At 36.1% G+C, this 25,473-nt stretch overlaps 1 protein-coding gene across 3 annotated transcripts in view; it reads right to left on the bottom strand.

The window, feature by feature from the left end:
- LOC145297559 (cytochrome P450 3A24-like) overlaps positions 1 to 25,473 on the bottom strand; it is a 192,551-nt gene that overhangs the window by 35,169 nt on the left and 131,909 nt on the right. For 2 of the 3 annotated variants that reach the window (XM_080143568.1, XM_080143576.1), the window contains 3 exons: positions 17,862 to 17,950; positions 14,353 to 14,490; positions 3,731 to 3,893 (listed from right to left, as the gene is read on the bottom strand). In XM_080143568.1, coding sequence (XP_079999694.1) covers positions 3,731 to 3,893; positions 14,353 to 14,490; positions 17,862 to 17,950 — 390 coding nt within the window. Of the gene's footprint in view, positions 1 to 3,730; positions 3,894 to 14,352; positions 14,491 to 17,861; positions 17,951 to 25,473 lie in introns of those variants that run through there. The other variant, XM_080143585.1, reaches the window with a different exon arrangement.

Genomic DNA, 25,473 nt, shown 5'->3' on the forward strand with positions numbered 1-25,473 from the left:
AGCAAATTTTAAAAGCTTCTGCGAGGATTTCCAGCTTAACCGCATAACGACACCAATCTATCATCCCCAATCGAACGGTCAGGCAGAGAGGTTTGTAGACACGCTGAAACGAGTCCTGAAGAAGGCTAAAGGAACGCCCTTAGAAAAGACGCGACAGTAGTTTTTACAAGTTACCGATTTACGCATAATGAAAGCATTCCATCGAAGATGTCGGCAGCAGAGTTAATGTTCGCGAGGAAAATTAGGCCGGTCTTCGAGAAACTTTTGCCAAAACAGGTGAACCCACCAAATACTATAGTTCATAAAAAGATGTATTTACCTGATGAAAAGGTATTTTTCCAAGTACACAAAAATAATAGTACAATGTGGGAACTAGGAAATGTCCAGAAAAGCATCGAGCGGATGGTCTACATAATTGAAGGTTCAAGATTTACTCACAATAAGCATCTAAATCAAATTCGGAAACGTATCACCGATGACGAAAGACATCTGCTGAACAAGAAGAGATAATGGACCAGATATATGACACGTTCGACTTGGTAACACCCCAAGCAGCCAGACAACGTCGATCCTTCAGAAAAAGGTAAAACTACCCTCGAAATATCGAAAATGATAGGAAGGTACCATCAAACTGTGAAGAACTGTGAAGAAGGGACGCTACAAAGGTACGTAAGAGAGCTGATAAAGATAAATCTAGAGTTATTTCACGACGTTCTCTACTCCAAATTAAACGTGAAGTTGTTAAGAGCCCTGGGCAGACAAGTCGAGAAGTCTTTGACAAAGCTGGATCTCAAAAAGTACTCGATGTTGCATTCTGAAAGAAGTGGCAAAGTCTGTTAAAGCAACATCAGATACAAAACCGATTAAAATGAGCAGAGGACAACATGAAAACGGATTTTTCCAAAGTTTTGTTCATGTATGAAGTGCGTGTCACTCTTGATGGCCCAGATGGCTGGAGAAAGGGATGGGTCCTAGATGGACGACATCGTCATCAGCGTTTAAGGCGCCAACAAGGTGGTGGTGGGATAATTATTTGGGCTGGGGTTATTGGAGGTACTTTAGTTGGCCCATGGAGAGTCCCAGAAAGCGTAAAAATGATGTAGAATGCTTACATAGTTTTTCTGAAGGAGCACTTTGTATCATGGCTGAAGAAGCAAAGGTTGACGTTCAGAAGAACCATTATTTTTATGCAGGATAATGCTCCCTCGCATGCAGCAAACAAAAGCAAAGACTATTTGCAACAACTGGGGTTCTCTGGGCTACGGAAGATGGAGTGACCTGCCAATTCACCAGATTTGAACGCCTTTATCCAAGTGGACGCCAATTTAAGAGCAAAGATGAGTTGTGGGGTGCTCTCCAAGAGGTATCGCAAGGAATAACTTTTGACAAAATCACAAATTTGACTAATTCTCTGGACCAAAGTCTTTTACAAGTCATTCATAAAAAGGGATCACATATCCTCTACTAATTATGTCAACGTAGAAGTTGCTATGTAGTTATTGTGTTCTAAGCATTTTTCCTAGTTCATTTTATGTTTGAAAATTACTTCAATAAACAAGTTATGGGTATATTGTGTTTTTTTTCTCTCAACTTCGTTAATAACTTGACACACTGAAATCAACATATATTCCTATCGTCTGCCATAGTTTGGCTAATACTGCTTTAAATACTTTTATTTTCTGACTGGAGTACTTTCTCAAAGTTTCATGGATTTTAAAAAATGTCACCTCGTTAATAATTTGATACGCAGTGTATATATATATATACGCTTGTGAAAATGTACGATTTTGCGTATATTTTCTGTTCTTTATGTATGCAAACAACTCTTTTAAGTCAGAATCTCGATATTTGTTAAGATAACAACAGATCATAAATAGCTAAACATCTTGCTGGATTCCTAAATCCAAAAGTTTATTCATCTAATCGATCATTTTTGTTCAGAAGAAAAACTTCGGTAGATTTACAACCTGCTTCGTTCATGGTGGAGCAACCGGTATTTGTATGTCAATACTGGATGTTTCTTACGTAGACTCATTAGAAAAAAATCTCAAAGAGTAAAATGCATAGCAATGTAATAGGTAAAATTCAGAAGAAACCAAAACATCCCACATCGAATCCATTTCCAGTTTGGAATTTTTTTAGGCGTTTTTTTACTACAGGGTGACCCTAAAAAAACAAAAGCTAAATTGGAGGCCATCTAAAACATATGCTATAGAACGGAGAAAAAGAAAGGCCAATGACCCTAGTGTTTTGATGTGATGTTTTGAATATAATAAACTAGTTATGATCAAAGTTTCATTTCATTCGGACAAAACACTAAGAAACGGGGCCTAATTATAGTTGGGGCCCTTTTTTTTGGGGGGGGGGTCACTCTGTATGAACCGCAATCTTGTCTTATATTAGATGATGAATCCGCAGAGAAAATATTGATTGTTAAAATCAATAAAATCTTGGGCTTTGAAATCTAAAATAAAAGATGAAATGTTGTTTGATTATTTCATCAATAAATATTTTACGTAAATGTCTTTCTGCATAGTGTTCTACTGTGTGTGACAGAATTTCATGATATACTTCGAGGAAAGTCTTTTTTGTTAAATCATATATATATATACATATATATGTATATATGGTATATATATGTTAAATCATATATATATATATATATATATACATATATATATATACATATATACGTCTTTTTTGTTAAATCATATATATATATATATATATATATATATATATATATATATATATATATATATATATGAACAAATGATTAATAAAATATGTTAAAAGACATCTTGAAAAAGAGTTAAAAACATATTTAATTTTAAAATAGGAAGCACAAGATAAGTGGATAGTCCTTAATCCGCGGAGTTTCGAAGAAATACTCTCCTTCTCATCAGAGGGCAGGAATTAGCAAAATGCAGGATCGGATTTTGCATATAAAAGTATTTAATGAAACTACAAGTAAGTCAAAGATCTTACTTGGTTAAAAAAAAAAAGGGGGTGAGGTAAGGGGAATAGGAGGCAAAAGAAAAATGATAAAAAGATTTCACATGAATGGATAGTCCGGTGAAGGGTAAAAATCAAAAAATGGTAAAATCCAAAACGGTCGAATTTAAATATATATATATATATATATATATATATATATATATATATATATATATATATATATATATATATATACACACACACACGAATAATCAGTAAATAGAATAAAGTTATTTATTTTTTCGAAGTTGACTGTGAATTTGCATGTTAGGTACTTTTTATTATGTTATTATTTCATTTTTATAGTCAATATTCTTTATTTCTTATTTATTTATTTTTATTTCAAATAGTTTTGCATTGAATTTTATATATAGTACCTGTTATGGGCTGAGTTAGTATACCTATTTCAAGAGTAATGAACATACCCAAGGACTATAAATATAGTTACATCTAACACTTTATTGGGTAGCGGTTCGTGGCAGTTATGACCCCAGAATAATGACGTGTACTTCTGCAATATACTTTTGCGAATGCAATTTGTTGTTAATTATACCAATGTGTTTATCTTGGTTGTTACCGGCCTGCAATACTACAACAGTATTTTGATTTAACCTCCGGTTAAATATATTCTGTATAGGGAATATATTTAACCGTCCATAGATACGGCTGAAAAAGAAAAAGGGCTTAGTCAAGCAAAAAAAAAACATAAATAAAATAAACAATAGTCACGCACCTCTGTTCGCGTACTTGGAACGAGACGGTAATTTCGAAGGATTTCTACGATAGCCATCTTGATTTCCAACTGGGTAAATCGCGTCCCCATGCACATGCGAGGGCCTGCGCCGAACGGAAGATAAGAGTAGGGCGCGTGTTTAGCTGAGTTCTCCTTTGAAAATCTGAGAAGAAAAATAAAACATTAAAATCGTTATTATGCTAAGAATAGCAGCGGAAGTGAATGTTGTTTTACATATCGACTCTATTGCGACGGCGAAGGGTGTATACTCTTAGTATATATGATTTGAATAACTGGTTCAAACCATTACCTCTCGTTGATCTCATATGTGTCCACTTAAAAATTAACCGATTTCCTGTATTTTTTTTACATGGGGTTCACCACTTATCAAGGCCCGAAGGCCTCTCAGGGATAAGGGTTATTGCGTGTACAGTAATCAATGAGATAGTATTGTAGTAATCATTAGTATTGGGGGTTTTGATAGAGTGTCTTACTTAAGCGGGCGGTTTGTCAGGAGTTTGTTTATGTTGGACTTGAAGATGTCCAAGCTGTAGTCAGGTAGGAAACAGGCAAGCGACAGAGAGTTCCACTGGCGTGCAGTTCTAAGAAAGAAGCTTTGCTCATGGAATCTACGTTTGGATTTAGGCACAGATAAAGTGTGGGGAAAATTATTGATAGTGGTTTCAGTTAGACAGGTATTTCTCGTGAAAGATTGGCGAGGGGGGACGAGGGATTAGAGCTCAGACGAGCACCTGCCATGGAAATAACGATAAAACAAAGACAGGCTCGCAACGTCTCTTCTGTGGGAGAGAGGTTGCAGGGAAGAGAAAAGGGCATCCCCCACTAAACCACGAAATCTATTTTGTACTCTGTCAAGGCAGGATAGGCTGTTTTTAGCAGCTCCTGCCCAGATGTGGCAGCAGTACTCCATCATTGGATGTACTTGGCTTTTATATAGATAGAGAATTGCATCAGTAATGAGATATCTTCTGGAGCGGTAGAAGGATCCCACCATTTTCCCAGCGTCCCTTGCAACAGACTTGATGTACATGTTCCATTTCAGATCAGGAGTAAAGGTCAAAACCAGAAGCTTGTCAAAACATGGAGCCTCCCCAAGACGAGAGCCATCCATTTCAATTGATGCCAGATGGGGATCAGAGCGTTGATGATGTAAAGACAGAAGCTTGGTTTTGGATTCATTAAAAGTGACCAGCCACCTTTTCCCCCATTGTACCACGCGCTCAAGATCAGAGAAGAGATAATTAGAGAAAACTTTGTCATTCACGGCCTTTGATGTGTTGCCATAGATGGTCGTGTCATCAGCATAGATGTCAACGAATGATTTAAGTGTGTGTTTTGGGAGATCATTGATATATATCATGAAGAGAGTTGGGCCCAGGATGGACCCCTGGAGGACTCCAGCATTAATACTGTGGGCCTCTGATTTCTGCTCATCAACCACTACTCTTATGAACCTATCAGAGAGAAATGATTTCATCTCAATTGTATCCTCCCAGTCATGTCATATGAGATCACCTAATATCTCGCTTATTCCTATATGAAATTTATATTTCATCTTGTTTCTCGCGCTTTTTTACCATACGTATCAAAGTTTCATAAAAAAGTAAGGTGGTTAAAAGCATAAGTAATGAGTTAAGAAAAATTAATGTTTCTTACTAAACAAAATTTCAGTAATCTTCTATAACATAAATCTCACCTGTCTGTTTAAATATATGTATGTATTATGTATGTATATGTGTATGCATGCATGTGTGTATATGTATGTCTGCGTATTATGCCTTGTGTATGTATATATGTATGTATGTGTGTATGTTTATAGATATGTATGTGTGTATGTGTATATATGTATCCTTGCGTTTATGTATTTATATGTATCTATGCCAATGACTGTCTTGTGTATGTTTATGTATGTATATGTAAGTCTGGGTATGTGTATTATGTATTGTGTATGTATGTATATCTATCTGTGTGATATGTATGTGTGCATGTGTATGTATGTGTATATATGTATGTATGCGTGCATGTATGTATATGTATGTATACCAGTGACCGTCTTCAGTGTAATGTCTGCTTGAGCGTGTGAATTCGCAGGCAGGACTAAAGTCATTTACGGGCTCATGGACTTTCCGTGTCTGAGGGAGTGGCACTCGTCTGACAAGACGTTGCAATCATCATTATGTATGTATGTATGTATGTATGTATGTGGTGCTAGACTAGGAATAGTTGATTCGTTTGTCTACCTTAGTAGTTCTCTGTCGAGAGATTGCTGTCTCGACACTGAAATCCACAGGCGAATTCAGAAGGCATCTGTAGCTTTTGGAAGTTTGGAGAATAGAATGCAGTCTGATCGTGGCATCACAGACAGGACTAGGATCTGCGTTTACAAGACCTGTGTGCTAACCACACTGTTGTATTCATCGGAGACAAGGGCATTGCATCAAAGGTACATTAAATGGCTTGAACGATTTCACCAAAAATGCTCGAGACGTATCTTAAACATCAAGTGGCAAGCACAAGTACCCGATACTGAAGTCCTTGTGAGAGCATGTTGCTCTCGTGTTGAGACCCTTGTAATCAGATCTCACATGCGTTGGGTGGGCCACCTGGTTCGAATGAAAGATTGTAGGCTGCCAAAACAATTTTTTTACGGGGAGCTGGAAAATTGTAAGCGCCTTCAACACAAGCCCAGGAAGAGATTCAGGGACTCTACAAATAATAATTTGAAAGTCTTATAAATCGACATTTACACATGGGAAGAACTTACTTGGCAAAGGATGAAGTGGCGAAGGCTTGTACGTGAAAGTTGTAATGCTCTAGAGAAAAGAAAGCAGGCGCACAGCAATCTGACGCGAGCGCTTCGCAATTGTTTAATTGATGATCTTAAGCATGACACAAAGAGCTGGAAATGCGACACTTGCGAACGAGTGCTTTTGTCAAAAGCTGGCTACGTCAATTACCTTAAGTCGCACAAAACTCTTGTTCGGGTCAACTTTGCACCTATTAGTCCGATCCAAACGATCTGTTTAATATGCAGCAAAGTTTGCAAGTCTACTGATGGTTTGAGAAGACATGTGATTGTTCATAGGAATACCCTTCAACCTCCAGAGAAAGTCAACTCAGTGGAAATTGCTCAATTTGTATGTCACATCTGCTTCAAGATGTACAAATACGCGACGGGAATGCAGAGTCATCTGAGATGGCATGGACAACGAGATTGGGAGAACTCAATGTGACAGCGATCATCTGGAAAGATGCAGCAATCATCATGTATGTATGTATGTATGTATGTATGTATGTATGTCTAAAAATTTCGACAGAGGCAACGGATTTTCACGAGATCGATATCGTCCTGAACCTCGACCCTTCGTACAACAAATATCAAAGAATTGGCTAAAAACATTAATTCTTTCGTCCTCAACTGGGCACTTTTCTACATGAAGGGGTCACTTTTTTCGCCGATATTTTCGAAAGTCATCCTCTCTTTTCGATTGACTAGTCTTAATTCAAGCATTCGTCATTTCCGGTTTAGCGATAGACGCAACAGTAAACACGTCACTTTTTTTTCATGTTCTTTTCTTCACTCGCGGTACGGGTTCGAGCTTGTCTTCCTACTACCACTGTTTTTTTGCTCAATACACACCTCCAAACACCCGAGCAACGCCGGGCTACTCTATAATATAAATCTCACCTGTCTGTTTTAATATATGTATGTATGTATATATGTATGCATGTATGTCTGCCTAAAACTTTCCATATAGGCGACGGATTTTCACAGGATCGGTATCACTTGGAAGCTCGACATCTCGAACGACAAATATCGAAAAATTGGCCAAAAAGATTAATTCTTTCACCATCAACTAGGCAGTTTTCTACAAGGAGGGGTCGATTTCTTGCGAGCCATTTTTGCAAGTCATCGTATCGGTTGGATTGACTTTGTCTAATTTTAACGTTCCGAACTTCCGGTCGCGTCATGGAGTAACGGTAAGACGTAAGATTTTCTTTCACTTTCTTTTTCACGTCACGGGTTCGAACCTGCCTGCCTACTACCACTTTTGTTTTGCTCAACACACACCTCCAAACACCCGGGAAACGCCGGGCCCCCAGGCTAGTGCTAAATAAAGCCCATAATGGGTATTTAGTTTTCCTCACTGCAAGAACTGTGACACTAGTGTCGGAAAGTGCGATTGAAAAAGTCAGAGCCCTCTGAATCTGCAAAAAAAAAAAAAAAAAAAAGCAACCCCTTCTTAAAGAGAGAAAGCAAAGCCTTGGAGGGTGGACCTCCTAGAACTGCATAGAACTAGCATTACACTTCAATCAACAGGGATCATGTCATTACAGGAATTACCTAATCTCTGTTGACTTTGGAGGCCGAGAATAAAAATCCATACTGTTCATTTGTAATCCTCAATCAGGGAGTTCCATTCGGTTTAGAGTTAAATGTTAACAAAGACGTAATTACATCACGATGCCAAATGGCTCGGTGCCTTGACAGTTTCCCTTTTGAAACAACAAATCGTTGCGACTTTTCGACACTTTTACACTATCATCAGTAATTGAATCAGTAGCAAACTCTCGATATGTAACACCATCAGCGGAGGACCCCAAGCGATTGATATACATTGGTTTTCTTGAGATTTGTATTTTAACCGATTGTGGTTTAAACGAGCGAAGTTATTGGCTCCGCTACGCGGGACTTCGTCAAAAGCATTGGTTTGTTAATGACTCCCCACATCGGGGATCACCGTGAATTGCCACTGCTTTACTAGCACCTCTCTATTACCACTAATGACATGCAATAACGGAGATGATCATCAATTGGCCTGATTCTATGAGACCCTCTCCATGTTTACTATTCGAAGAACGCCTTGAGCCTGCTCCCAGCCTGCCAAGCTAGGGGGACATTTGATGAAGCTTCCTGATATTCAGAATTAGCAATAAATCCTGGACATGTAGCAACGTCAGCAGTAAACCACAATCAATCAAAATACGCCAGTCTTCTTGTATTCTAACCAACCACCGTGGAGACGAGTGGGTCGGTTGGCCCTGTCAAGCAGGATTCCTCACCCACCTAGCTCTATTAATTGATATGACTCACCAAAGATCATTATCAATTGACTTTAGCTCTATAAGTGCTTCTTTATCGCCATTATTCAAAGAAATATCTCTAGTCTACTCTCGGCCTATCAAACCTGAACATCTGATGAAACTTTCTAATGGCTTCTTTTTAATTTGGTGGTTAGAAAAAGATGTTTGTGAACTTTTTTACATTAAAAGTTAATAGTTATATTTTTGTAAAACTGTCGAATTATGTATTTATTTACTAAATCTAGCCACCAAACCACATCTATATTGCAATATTACCAAAACCAAAACTATATTGTGCATATCTTGTTGCATATACGAAATAAAATAAAACATCAACAGTAAAGCTTGCTTGTTCTCACAGAACCCTTTAGAACCTTTTCCGGAACCTTACGGTTTTGGAGAATTTTGTTTTTTGTTTAAAAAAAAAACATGTCCTGCACTCTTATTTTATTTTCATTGTATTTCTGCCAGTTTCTGAGGCCTCTTAAAAATATCATATTTTTAAGAGGCCTCAGAAACTGGCAGAAATAAGACCAAAAAGAACTTTTTTTGTCAGAGAGAGAGAGAGAGAGGGGGGTGCTGATAGCACGCACGCAGAGCGAATACAGTAGCACACACAACAGGTTGTATCATGCACCAAGGAACATTGCTTGACTCTCTCTTTTCCTCACTTTGCCCGCAATACGTCGTCTATTTCTTTTCCTCTCACACTTCCAAATTCCTTACTTTCTTCTTCCCTTCCTTTTTGTGCAGACTGCTGCATTTTGTGCACAAAAATAGTAATTTCTTTCCTTTTGACATAAATAAACAAACGTTTATTTTACGCTATTTTCTAGTGCATTTCTTTTTCATTTATGGTTCGGGAGAATTATACAAATCCCCAACACATGTGATTAGTATTAAATTGTATATTGCTTAAAAATAACGTAATTTTACATAGATGATATTTATATTTTATACTGAATAAAGTTCAGTTCCATTATTAATCGAATTGGGCTCCTTTCTTTTATTTTTTGACATGTTTTAATACTCTTTTTTTTAAATGCCGTCGCATAGTATCGACAGTAACAGTTCGACAAATCTTACCTACATTGCCTGCAGGCATTTTTTAGTTGACGGGCCTTCTATATCTAGGTGGCCATGGTAGCACACACAACAGGCTGTATAACACACACCAAGTAACATTGCTTGACTCTCTCTTTCTCTCATCTCACCCGCAACACGTCATCTATTTCTTTTCCTCTCACACTCCTAATTCTTTACTATCTTTCTCTCTTCCTTTTTGTGTAGACTGCCATATTTGTGCATAAAAAAGTAATTCCTTTCTTTTTAACGTATAAATAAATTATTATTTTACTTTACTTCGTAGTGTATTTCTTTTTCATTTATTGTTCAGGAGAATTATACAAATCCCCAACAAGTTCAAATTTCATAAATATTTCAACTCATTTAAAGAATGATTAGGGTTATCGTCATTATCCAGAAGCCCTGCGATAACGTGCGGATCCATTGTTGTTGAGTTTTTAGGAGTGAACTGCTACCGTGTCAACAGGAGCCGTAAAAACGATTAGGTTTATCGTCATAATCTAATAGTGTGATTTTAATTATCAAGGACCCACTTATCCTAAAAAAAAGTGGATAGAATCGTCATCCCTTCATTGATAAAAAAAAAATAAAATTAACTGTCGTTAGATTATGATTAACGCATAAACATTTACAAATTACAAAGTTCAAAAAAAAAAAACGAACAAAAATGTACCTACACTAATAATTACGTAGAGGTTATTTCGTTAAAACTGTTGAATAATTAAAAAACTGGGGCAACAAGAATTCTCTACCTTCCGCAGTATAAGTAGAGAGTAACGTCTTCAGTCAAACGACTTTCGGTTTCTGGTTTGCTCATACCTACATATGGCTTCGACCAGTCCGGGAACGGAGAAGAGCCTCAAAGCTCTCTTAAGCTAACAAATTGGGACCCTTACTGCGGATGAATTTCGGTGTCATACCAAAGACGGTTAGGGGTAGACAGAGCTTGATTGTAGTAGTAGAGTTTGGAAACAGTATTAGCATAAAAGGTGAAAAGGATTAGGAAATATAGATTTATGGGTTGTTGGGTGGGTTAATGATACATTGACCAATGAGATATATTTAATTCGGATTGGTAGTACCTGTTAGGGTCCCAACTATGAGTTAAATAGAAACCGACTTGAAAAAAAAAACAAATATATTCTCTTAAAATATTGTTAATTTTATTTTTTATTTTTTTTTTTTTTATATTTCGGACTATTAGTCTCATCTTTATTAGTTGTTGGTTTTTTTTTTTTCAATCTTTTTATTGGTTCACAACGTTTCGGCCAACTTCCTCTGGCCTTCGTCAGGTGGTTACAAAAAAAAAAAAAAAAAAAAAAAACAACTAATAAAGATGAGACTAATAGTCCGAAATAAAAAAAATAAAATTAACATAAAAAAAATGCTCATCTCAAAATAAAAAAAAATTCAAATTAAGGAATAATATATATAAAATATTGTTCTTCAAAATCACTGAATTCGGCATTAAATAACCTGAAAAAGGTTGATATGCCGTAAAACAAAATCAACCAACCAACCAAAGGGTTTTGTGGTTCTTTTCAGGCTATTTTTATTATTATTTTTTCACATTTTGTCTCTGGCTGTTGGTATTGACGATTTTATAGTGATAGGCGGATCATAACGAATGACTATAAGCTATCAACATCTTCTCAGTTTTCCAGCACTTTTCACAAGATTCTGACAGTTCCCAACAAGGCAGTTTCTGAAGTATTCCAGCATTGCAATGAATCCTAAGTTTCTCAATCCACTAGTCAAACCCTTTTTATCGCACACCCTAGGGATCCCATCACAACAGGTACAACTTTTGCCTTCTTCAACTTCCAAAATCTTTTTATCTTTATTTTCAATAGTCTTGGTACTTTTCGATATTCTTTTCTTTTTCAACCTCATTCACATCAGCTGGCACTATTAATGACTATTGCCTGTTGTTCCTTTTTTTTCTAACAAGACTAAATCTGCTCACCTTGCTTCAATCACATTATCACATTGGATATTCATATCCCACAATAATTTCACATTATTACTCTCCTCTGTTCCTTCTGGAACATGTTTGTACAATTTTTCACTGCATTTCTACCCTCTTTTCTTGCTTATATCTCAATAGATCTTCTTCGCAATCTTGTCATGACGCCTCTTGTACTCCTTTTGAGCTAACTTCTCACAACTATTTACGAGGTGCTGTACATTCTCACTTTTTTGCTCACACAGTCGACATAGGGAACTTCCAGCCGTTTTATCAATGTGATACTTTACATACAAGGTGGAACGATAAAATTGTCACCCTAAAAAAGACGACATGATTTCATTCCGTTTGATGAAAGTCACTTTTCTTTTTTTTTTTTTTTTTTGTTGCTGGCCATCTGCTAGTTGGCCAGTTGTGTACAAGTCCCAAGAGCGATAGGAGCCTTCTATCATGTCTGAAAGTGACATAATGTTCAACAAGCTCTCTATTGATCCAAGTTATGACAACAGGACCATTGCCAACACCCTCAAAATGCATCGCTGGATTGCCACGAATAACAGAGACGTGCCCAGGATGATGAAAACAAGTTTCCGACCACGGTTATGGTCTTTAGTGTGGTTTCAAGTGAGGGCCACATCATGCCACCCCACATCTTCAAAGTCGTCTTGAAAGTCAACACCAAAGTGTACCTAGATGTGCTGAAGAGTGTGGTGATCCCCTGGTACAATCAGGTGGCCGCTGGCGGACCTTGGATGTGGCAGTAGAACTCGACGCTGGCCTACAAGTCCAAAAAAAAACCAGGCTTGGTTTCAGAAGGAATGCTACGACTTTGTAACCTTCTCTTACTGCTCACCCCTCTTCCCCCCTGAACTCGCTGGACGACTTTCTTTGGTCATACGTCAAGAACATCACCAATATGACCTCCTACAATACCAAAACCAACCCGATCGCCGCCATTTGTCGAGTATTCCCTGAGCTCCCTCCAGTGCTTTTGGAAAAGAAATGCTCTCAGTTGGAGACTCGTATCGAGGCAGTGATTAATGCGAAGGCGGCTACATTGAATAGATGTCAGCTCTACTATATAATCAAGTTAACTGAATTGATTTTTTAAATAAAAATTTTAAAATAAAGATGAAGTGTTTCTATCTTTAGGGGCGACACTTTTATCGTTCCACCCTTTAATTTGTCCAGAGCATTTGCTCCTATGCAGCACATTTTAGGACTTCTGTCCCAACATTCAAGTCACAATTTGACTACCGTCGCACATTTTTTTTCTTGTCCACTGCCTCTGATAAGTCTCTACTGAATTGGACGCGTATGTTCTTTTCAATTCACCTATGTTTCGTTTTTTGTTCATTTATTGCTTTAAATTCCTTGCTTCTTACTAGTTCACCCTCTTGCAATTTTTCATCATCATCATCATCATCATCATCATCATCATCATCAATATTCACTCACTAGTTTTACACAGGTCGTCGTCCGTGATTTCTCACTGGCAATAATCTGTTGGTGTTCCCTGGAGTCTGAGTGACAACTCTTTTGTGATCGTTGCAAATAATTTTGCCTTATTTCAACAACAGTTTACCTTTTAATTCTTGCTGGCAACTACCGTTGGTCCTCACTGAAACTTGTGTATGAATGTGCATGCGTCTTTTTAAGTGGGGATAAGAGAATATAATCCCTGGGAGAGTGACATCCTGACGAACGAACATATACTTCACTAATAGGGGGAATACCTTAGGGGATGATTTAATGGCAACAGAACAGAATATTATGCTATTTCCTAAAGGAGGGAATAATGCCTGTCAGGATAGTATCATGATAATAGAACATATACTGAAACCCTATTAATTAGACATTGAAAGGTAGTATATTAGTCTGGAATAGTTCAAATGAATTCAGCAAAGGTAAAAGATAGCACAATAGTGCACTTCCTACTTATTTGCCTCCCCACGAGAGCAGAGTTAAACACAAGGTCGATTTTAAATGTAGGGGTAAATCCACCAAAACCCATAGCCTTGAGCTCCTGGAGGGGCATAGGCCATCTAAAACTTTGTAGATGCTCCTGTAGCGAGTGAGTTTTTTTTTTCGCCCAACCTTCCCAGAAGGTACATACAGCGTCTAGCCTTCCCAAATGGTCACCCATCTGGTACTGGTTAGGCTCAACGTTGCTTAACTTCAGTGATCTGGCGAGAACCAGTGTGTCAACATGATTGTGCCGTACAGGGGTAAATCCAGTTCCCCAAACAGGGGGAACCCTGGATAGAAACAAAAATAAAAATTGTCTCAGTCATGAATGGTTTCTCCCCCACTGAGCCAGGACAGAAAAGGTGAAGTGTAGCATCAAAGCAGATACTACACTGTGATCTTGGTCCAAAGGCCAAATAATTAATAGAAGTAAAAGTATAGTTTCGGCTTCAGACAGACTAATATCGAATCTCCACTAGTAATAGATAAGTTGTACCTTTCCGGATCGAATTTTTCTGGTTGTGGCCAAATATCTGGATCATGATGAATGCTGTAAATAGGAATGACCAAATTGACTTTCTTTGGAATTGTCCAGCCAAGGATTTCGATGTCTTCGGTTACAGTTCGATCTGTTCTGAATGAGAAACATTAAAAGAGAAAGGGGGAAAAAAGCATTACTGAAAAGCATAACACGAATGAATGCAATTTATAAGAAAACGATTGCTTATTTATAAACACTAATTGGAATAGTCCCAGGACAACTTAACAATGATTAATTATGAGTTTAAATTTAAAATTTATCAATAAAATGTTTTTAAAAAGACACTATAATAAAGAGCAATATATATATATATATACATATATACGCATATATATATGCATATATATATATGTGTGTGTGTGTGTGTGTGTGTGTGTGTGTTTGTGTGTTTGTGTGTGTGTGTGTGTATATATATATACAGTATAACCTCAGATACGGTTGCCCTAGGATACGATTTTTTCAGGTTACGATGTGGAATACGATGTTTTTCCGGACCCTTGTTATGGTATTTGCTCCGCCTTATGGTATTATGTATAATGTTATTTGATTATATACATACTAGCGGGGCTGCCCGGCGTTGCCCGGGTGTTTGGAAAAAAAAGTGATAATAGGCAGGTAGGCTTGAACCCACAGCTGGAAGGCGGAAAAGAAAGTGAAAGAAAAGCAGAGATCTTACCGCTGTGCGACGATGCGAGAGGAAGTGAAAAGCATTCAAATTTATCGATGTCAAATCAAAACGTTGACTTGCTAAGTGGATGAGTTCACACACAGGCGCAAAAATGAACATTGGCTGAAAGCCAGTTCAGCTTTCCGCCGTTTCATTTATTTGTTTCCCCACGATGTTGGGGAAACCAAGCTTCCCTGAATAAGAGGGAACTCTCAAATGAATAGGAACTGTCTGATATGAAGGCTTTTCCCAACATTGATCAAAGCTAATTGCTTTCAAGACGTCCCGGTATGAAAGGCCGCTGACGGCTTTACTTCGATGAGTTTCACGTTATTTATACGAAAAAGACGAATATGTGAAAGGACAGAATATAGAGGGAATTTTAAAAGTCTATCAAAATAAATGTAGAGGCGACGTCCGTTCACAAATCGTAGATATTATAATAATGGGAGTATATAAAAAGTTCTCGAAAATAGTAACCCTCTTGAGAACCCCCCCCCCCACCAAAAAAAAAACTTTCTTCGACATACAAAAATGCGCGCGCTACTTTTGCCGTTTATATATAGAGAGATGTATTATAAACTGTACCGCATTTTGTTACTAATTTTTAATGCTATATCCTAGGGTTCTAATATATACATATATATATATATATATATATATATATATATATATATATATATATATATATATATATATATATATATTAAAAATCATTTAATACCTACGGACACTAGTGTTTCATTAGTGCTCCATGCTTACGCAATCATCACTGTAGGAAATGAGAATTCCTACTTGTAAAGAGATTAAACCCCACGTATGAAGTCAACTTGGACTCTATTTGCTAAGAGGTTATCTCCGGGTCACCAACAATTTCCAAGGGAAATTTAAACACCTATAAATTCCAAATGTCGGCACAACAGTAAGCAGTCGAGTGGGTTCAAGAAATCGGAAGTCGTGAACATAGCATAACGCTTTCTTGAATGTTTTTGTTTTATTTCCCAGGCACTTCTCAACTTTAAGTACTCTTAAAGAAGCTAAATAATTATAAATAAATAGTCATCCACATACAGTACTGTTTATAAATAGTCATCCTCATACAGTACTGTTTCGTTGTATCACAACTCATCAGTGCAGCTAGACTAGCACCTCTCCCAAGCTGACGATTGAACCTAGAACCATCGCGCTGACAGTCAGCGGTTCTACCCATCGACCCACGGGAGCGACGCCCGTAAATAACCTTAACAAATATCCATTTAAAATAAACATTCGTTCACCACTAGTGTTCAAACCTCTTGTTTACAAACAAAAAGCGAGCCTCGCATTTTTCAACCAATTAAGTAGAAGGTAAAATTATTTACAACATTGCTCTATCCAAAGAGGTAGGGGGGCTTAATATATATATATATATATATATATATATATATATATATATATATATATATATATATATATATATATATATATATCGCTTTATCGAGTCAAGCACTTTTGTTAAGCAAGATCGTCTGCTATTCCTTAGCATAATGCAAAGCTCTTTGTAAATAAAAAAAATGGGCGTTGTAAAGTGCGGTCAGTATTTATATAAAACGACATTGTAGACATCATTTACGAGCGCTTCTCTAATGGTAAGAGATGTCAACTAGATGATTAAATGTTCGATCTCTCATTTGGGAGTGGTGCTACTCCAGCCATGCCCCCCCCCTTGCTGAGATAAACAAAATCAGAGTTTAAAAAACTGTGACTGAACACACTCATCTTATCGGTAAAAGAGAAGGACTTATCTCCCCCACCTCTTTCCTACGTGTCATTTCGAACTTCCACCCACGATTCAACTTCCTGGGACACGTATCTCCTTTTTTAGTCCCACTTCTGGTAGAATTTCCCATTCTCTTACAAAATTTTTAACTTGTGTGAAAAATCTGTTTGAAAAATGTCCAATCTCACACTTATTTTTATACGCCTGTATGACAACACATGTTATAATTTCTCATTAAGTACAATCATAACAAAATATTTGGTAATTAGAATTATACTTATTTAAAAATAAATAAATAAAGATAAATTTTTATGATGCACGTACTCGTCACAAAACGAAGAGGCCATATTCCAAGCAAAATTGATCAAGTAGTTTATTTTTAATCAAGAAAATCATATTTTACGATTTTTAGCGATTAATAATAAAATAGCTCGGTCCGTAAATCTCGGAAGTTGAATGGAGTTCTCGCCCTTTGAATTTAAACATATTTTAAAGCAATATGGCCGTTCCCGGCCTTTAATAAACATATTGCTTCTTTTTTCGTGTCTTGAATATCTGACTCCATTCCGTTCGGCTGCGTTACATAATAAACCGTATCCACTTCCGGTAGCTTGATTCTTTCCGAGCACCGAACTTGGACATTACCAAAAACAAACACTTAGAAAATTAATTTTATCTTTTTAAAACAACAGTAAATAAGTAAAAATATATATATTTTTTTTTAATATCATGGGGTGTGTAGTCCCCTTTAAAAAGCAATGTCTCCTTCAAGAACGGCCATAAAATATGTTTTTAATCGATATTTATTCAATAATGTACCAATTTTCCTACCTAGCAAAGATGGACGAGTTTTCCGCGGACGAGTTTTCTGGACATCTTGTCGCTAGTTGTTGTATCAATATTATTACCTTGTAAAGATTTCCAGTTCACTCAAATTCGTAATTCAGCGATAATGTTTTAACAGGCATTGGACAGTGGTCACGTTTGTGTCCATTGCTTTTTACACAGTAATTAATGTCGTTGAGAAGAAATACTTACCTTGGGGAAACTGGATAAATCCTTAACGTTTCTGATAAACACATGTCTAAATATTTTAACTGCTGAATATTTTCGAACGTGGCCGGCTCCTAAAAGAAGCGAACAATAACAACACAATATATAGAGATGAGAAACAATGAAATGGTGTTTCATTCTATATTAACAAACAAACTTTATTTGTTATCTTCGTTAGTAGAGTGTACAAGAGAGAAATGGGTTAGTAAGTTGAAATGTTCTTGTGTAAAGATAAAATTAATATATTGCCGGCTTGTTGAGGAGATAACAGCTGGGTTTACACGTTTTTATAGCTAGTAGTCGTTGAGACGGAGGAAGCCGATTAAAGGAGAAAGAAAGGGCAAAGTTTTCAGTGTGTTAATGTGTTATCGTGGGTGTGTGTCGGTGCATGTTCTTTAGCATGAAAAGGAATGTTCGTTTTGGTACCACACGTGGAAACAAATGGGAGTGTGAAAAGAGCCATTGTTAGCTTGTGGTTCCAGGCTAATGTGTGCTGCCAACTGAAGCCAGGAGAAAAAAAGATTGAGAGTTTCAGATTTCGATTTGACAAGCCAGGGAGAAAATGGATTTCAAATCTCGAGTCGCGAGAAGTAGCTCCTGTCTGTAGTTTATAGTGAGTGTCGGCTGCTACAAATCTGTTGCATTAATATGGGGTGTGTATACTTTTATGATGAAGTTACATATGAAATGTGTTTTCCTAAGTTGTAAATAAAATGTTGTTTTCCATTAGGTCACTACACATGCAATGGCTTTTTTGTTGTTGTTTTTTTTTGTTTTATTTTGTTTTGTTTTGTTTTTTTAGCAATTCTTTTATGAAAACCGCCGCTTTGTACAGTTCTGGGTGCTTATCAACAACAAGAAAAGCGGGGCGAATATTAAACCTTATTGAAACCAAAACGCTCTGTTGGATTTTGGGAACTACATTTCGCGACCTTGTCTTACAAAAAATCTACAGTTGTATTTTGTAGTGTGGGCCGTTCTGCTTGTCCGGTGATAAAACTTCTCAAATGCACTTGTGATGTTAGGTTGTATAAAAGTGTTAACTTTGGTATAAATCGGACTTCTATCTTTGACTGGATTTTTTTCGATTATCGATTTTCGATACTTATCGGATGCATTCCTATACAAATCCTACATGAGAACACTCCCAGACACATCAAGTACATTGGCGTGATATGGAAAAAAATCCGCCCAACCGTTTCCGAGTACTAGGGAATGACCTCACACATACGCACGTAAAGTTTCTTTAATATATATATATATATATATATATATATATATATATATATATATATATATATATATATATATATATATATACTAGCAGAAGTATCTGTCGTTGACTGGGTTCAAAAACAGCCTACAGAAAATGGACTGTGATTGATGAAAGTATGATAGGTTAGGAAAAGGAAGGGGTGTAAAGAGATAGGTTTTAATACTCAAAAATTTTACCTTCAGCAAAATATGATGAAAGTAAAGATAATTTTCGCGAAAATATATATTTTTATATCAACTTTGTTTCCAGTCGTAGCCAAGAGTGACCAACAAAATGATGTTTCCTTACAAAGAGAAAATGTTATATATATAATAATATAAATATACAAGAAATAAATGTTACCATAGTCAATAAAAGTTACTTTTATGGTAGAAAAGTTCATTGGTTTGTATTTTTAAGTAGTCTGCAAAAAAATGTTTTTAATTCACGAACCTGTTTAAAAAAAAAGCAAAATGGCAGCGACTTTGAAATGGAGAGCCACGTTTTCAATTATAAGGAGGGGAACCTGAGCATTCTGTGTTAACAATTTAAGAGAGTTTCGTCAACGTAAGGAATATTTATGAACATATTTTAATGTTTTCCGTTATTTTGTGCTTGAGGAATATTCGATTATGGCATGTGTAGTTTATATAAAAATTCATTTAAGTAGTTATCGCCTCAAATTTCGTTTTAATTTCGGTTCGCTGAAATTATTTCATGTAAAGAGCATTAAAAACTACTTCAAAACAAAAAAAACATGAACTGAACTTTTATTGACAATGGTAATATTTATTTCTTGTATATTTATTTTTTCGGGTAGTAGTTTGTTGGCTTTTCTGCTAAACATTCTTACTAAATAATATCGACAAAATATTGAAAAACAAAGAAAAAAAAACAGTTTTGAAAAATAATGAAGCTTTACTTACTTTAGTAAAATAATCCGAAACAGCAAAATGGGATATTAAAAAAGTAAACACGTAATTACTTTAGTTTTTTAAAGCAAAGAATCGATATAAATATGAATAAGAAGAAAATGGCGCCCTTTTCAAGCAGAAAAACTTCGTTTCAATTTTACAGTATTGAACAGTGTAGTATTGCGCCGTCGGATTCAGGGTTGTATTATTGTAATGTAAAGTACACGCAGAAATGGTTGTAATCATCTGAATTCCTTCTAGTACACTGACAAAAAAATCTTAAACAGATATATAAATAAAAATAAAAAGGTTATGTAAATATTTTTAAAAAGATACGTAATTACGTGAGCAAGATTTTTTCCTTCTTTTGACACGATAACAAGTAACGTTCTTATTTTTTATTATTTATGTTTTTATCTATTTTCAAAAAAGTGCCCCGTGCAAGTGGAGAAGGAAAAAACATAGTTATGCAAAATTTGTGTCGGGAATTGTCTAAAGTTCCAACTTTTTAGGGGGGGGGCTTTCACTTTAATAAGAACGTGAATTTATGAGGTGAATTTATTCGACACAATATGATTCAACTCAAAAAATAAAATAAAAGCTAACGTGAATTAAGATTAAAGTTAAGGTGCTATTGTGGTCTCTCACCCCTTTTAAAAAAACTTTGTTAAATTTTGTGACATATTTCCATTCTATGGAGGTCAGGCGCGAACGAAAACCCAATAATTTTATCATAGCATATTTCTTCAAACTGAAACATAATTATCAAAGTATACTTACGCAGATAGATATGAAAAGTCTTTATTAAAGTTTGTGCCTATTTCCATTCTATGGAGGCCATGCGCGAACGCAGACATAATTATAAAAGTATATTTACGCAAATAGATATGAAAAGTCTTCGTTCAGGTTTGTGCCATATTTCCATGGAGTACAGGCGCGAAGCAGACCCCACAATTTTATTATACCATCCCTATTTAAGTTGAAACATGCTTATCAAAGTATTCATATTTACATCTATATCAAAAACCCTTGCAAACGTTTTTTCTTTCATTTTTTATTTCCATACTTTTGGGGGCCAGGCGCGAACGCAGACCCCACAATTCTTATGAACCACCGTTCTGCCAGATCAAGCATAGCCATTCCTGATCCTCGATACATCTTCTATCATTATGTGTAATCAGTTTTTTAAAATAGTCAACCACATAGGAGCCTATTCGTGGCCACACACACACACACACATACACACACGTTCAGCTTTATATTATATATATATATATATATATATATATTATATATATATATATATATATGAACGTGTATATTTGCCTATGCAATCTCTGTCAATTTTTAGTCTACAGACTCCAAATTTGATATATAGGGTACTGAGATTTGGGAAAATATATGTGATCGGTTTTCGGACAGAAATTTAGCTGTTAAGGGGTCAAAGTTCAACGAGTTGACCTTTGAGAACTCTACCAAACTCCTCCGACAATTTTGAGTTTAAACACTTGAAATTTTAGATATAGGTTCCTTGGACATGGATCTAACTTAATAACTTGATTTGAGCCCAAAACAATACATGTTAAGGGGTCATAATAGGGGTCAAAGTTTAAAAAAAAATGACCTCTGCGGTCTCTACCAAATTACTCAGACAATTTCTGGTCTAAACATTTGAAATTTTACATGAAGGGTATTCAGAGATAGGGCAAGCTTTTTCATCGGTTTGGGTCGAAAATTTTTAGTTACCAATATATAAATGTATGTATGTATGTATGTATGTATGTATGTATGTATGTATGTCTGCCCAACACTTTCAACAAGGCGACGGATTTTCTCAAGATCAGTATCATTTTGATGTCGACCATTCAGACGACAAATATCGAAAAATTGGCTAAAAACATAAATATCTTCACCTTAAACTGGGCACTTTTCTACAAGGGGAGGGGGCGCTTTTTTCGCCGATATTTTCGAAAGTCATCCTCTTCTTTCGATTGTCTAGCCTTAATTTTAAAAAATGTCACTTCCGGTTTGGCGGTGGTCGTAACAGCATAGACGTCAGGATTTTTCCCCGTTCTTTCCCTCCTTTGCGGTACAGATTCGAGCCTGCCTTACTACTACCACATTTTTTTTTTTTTTGCTCAACATACACATCCAAACACCCGGGCTGAAATGCTAGTGTATATATATATATATATATATATATATATATATATATATATATATATATATATATATATATATATATGCATGTATATATATATGTATATATATATGTATATATATATATATATAATATATTTATTTATACAAACATTACTGGCTACACATGTGCATACATCTTTCCGCAGTGACTCTTTTCACGGAAATCACGTCATCAGGTCAACGTCTTCCTTAAGACTAAACTCAAGAATATCTATATTGCCATCATAACGGATTAGTGCTGTTTAACTTAATATAGGATCGTATTTTTGAAACTATCATTGAATAGAAGGAACCCTTAATATTCTTTATTTACATAATTATTTTGAAAAAGTTAATAATAAATTGATGCTTGGTTTCATTCTTTGAGATTGCAATACTTTTTGTCGATATAAGCAGGAGTCACTGAAAGGGATTTAATACGAAAGGCGTAAATGATTAAACTTTTCTGAAAATATTTGCAGATTAATTTTCAGGGGAGGTAATTTAAACTAAATTACGCATTTACAACGCCTCCCCACGGGACAGGGTCGTTTTTCTTTACGCGGAGGAAAGGAACAAAAATAAAAATTGTATCAATTGTAAAGGATTTCTCCTTCTCTGACAGAGAATAAGAAATTGAAGTGCTGCATCCGAAGAGCAGATACTACATTTTGATATATTAAATCTTTTATTCAGGCTAAAATCACAATGTAAACTCAAACTGATGAAAAAAACTTATGCACACGGCCAACTCAAAAGGGGGAAAGTTGGTAGTCGTTGGTCATCCTTGTCACTCCAGAACTAAACAATAGTTTCTCTTAAATAGTATCTTCTTTCACCATGATACCACATTCACCCTTTCGTACAGGGGGGGGGGTTCTACTTAGAGCCTAATTGTTTAAAACGTTTTTTATTTACGTGTAAAAATAAAAAAGATAACAATAATGGTACAATAGTTCATTTGTGTCGAGGGCGTGGAGAAAAAATACAAAAGTGGTTAGTGGGGCCCTCCAACCCCCGTCTAGTAGATAGACCGCCCGTTCTGCTCTGGTTTGTAAAGGAACCTGAGCTCCTGCGGGACAGTCTCTAAGGGGGGTGCCCTCTAGATGCGACGAAATGGAGAAAAGAAAAGTTCTTGGGTGAGGGGGGAGGGTATTAGTGATTATTTTCTTTCTTTCCAAGATGGGTGAAATTTTTTTTTTTTTTACATGGAGGTCACCACTTATCAAGGCCCGGAAGCCACTCGGGGATGAGGGTTATTGCGTGTACAGTAATCAATGGGATAGTATCGTAGTAATCGTTAGTATTGGAGATTTCATAAAGTGTCTTACTTAAGAGGGGGGGGCGTTTCATCAGGAATTTGTTTATGTTGGACCTGAAGACATCCAAGTTGTAGTCAGGTGGGAAACAGGCAAACAGAAGAGAGTTCCACAGTCGTGCACTTCTAAGAAAGAAGCTTTGTTCATGGAATTTACGCTTTGATTTAGGCACAGATAAAGAGTGGGGAAAATTAATGACAGTGGTTTCAGCTACATCAATTTAGAGTGAGGGTGAAAAGAAAAAATGCAGATAGGGGAGGGTGGGGATCTTGGAGGCTTTCTAGTTGGTGAGAGATGGAGCATTCACTCGGCTAGCTAAAAATTGATTACCCTTGACCGAACTGCGCGTTCCGCACCTAGGCGGGGAACACGTATTCCAATTTGGCTCATTTTCGTACACACAGACTTGCAACTTGTATCCATCTTCTGTCAAATGCCGAGCGATGCAGCCTTCTTCTATCACATCTGATCTTCACCCGTAGTCGTGTTTAAAGAAATCGATCAGATCCTGATCAGAAAAAAAGACAACACACCCCGGGCACCTTGCAGACGCGATGCCCAAATCACCGTTCTCGTCGCGGCCAGGATCGTAATGCAGACTATTTGTCTTTCCTGGTCCCACAGCGGCCTCAACGACATTGGATACGGTAATCGGGCGAGGATGCTCGGCATCGATGCGAGCCGTCACCTCGCTGACATACCAGTACCGGCGGAGTTCGCGGCAATCGAAGGATTACACTTTGATCTTGGCCCGAAGGAAATTAAAGTAACTAAAGAGAAAGGATGACTGATCGACATTTTTTTTATTTTATCAGCGATTATTCTTATCTTTCATTCAATAATAAATGATTTAATAAACAAATAACAGATAAACAAATTGAGAACAAATTAACCGCAAACACATTCGCATAAATAGTACAAGGGGCGTTGAAAAAGTAATGCCTTCTATGTTTATCCCGCTCGAATGGATCAGAAGGGAATAGAAAGTCCATTATTTTGATAAAAAAACTTATGCATACATGACCTAGAAGTTTCATCGATCTGTTGCAGATACTGATGGTGTGGGACTCTAAGAAAGTAACTCCTGTCATGCACGTGCGCCAGAGGCAGAGATGCGTCATTGAATTCCTGGCAAAAAAAATGCATCGATAATGATGATTACTATGTAGAAAAATAAATTATCGAGCACAAAAGGTAGCTCGTTTTAACAGTACCACTCTCGTCTTCGTAGCTGTTCAACTTTTTTAGATAAAAAAAAATAGAAGGCATTACTTTTGGAGCGACTCTCTTCCGTTAGCGACGCTATATTGTTTACAGAGATAGATAGGGAAAGAGAGAGAGAGAGAGAGAGAGAGAGAGAGAAGCGAAAGGGGTGGGACGAATTGATTTCCTTTTATTCTTTAAATTTCTGTGTGGTTTTATTTTAAAAATCAAAATTAAGGAAATATAAGTATCTGTTTATATAAACAAATTTATGAATGAATGAAATGTTAAATATTGAACATTTTGTTTTAAAGCATTTCAACAAACAAATCTGGCGAAGCGATAGTGAGCTGTGAAAGACAAATACTGTATATATATATATATATTAATATATATATATAGAGAGAGAGAGATATATATATATATATATATATATATATATATAGTTATACTGTATATATATATGCAGTATAACCGTATATATATATATACAGTATAACTATATATATATATACATATATATATATACATACAGTATAACTATATATATATATATATATATATATATATATATATATATATATACCGTATAACTATATATATATACAGTATATATATACAGTATATATATACACACACACACACACATATATATATATATATATATATATATATATATATATATATATATATATATATATATATATACACAGTATAACTCCTAT

The sequence above is a fragment of the Euprymna scolopes genome, chromosome 2 (assembly GCF_053919585.1).
Source record: "Euprymna scolopes isolate OS-2025 chromosome 2, ASM5391958v1, whole genome shotgun sequence".
In the NCBI taxonomy this organism is placed as follows: Eukaryota; Metazoa; Mollusca; class Cephalopoda; order Sepiida; family Sepiolidae; genus Euprymna; species Euprymna scolopes.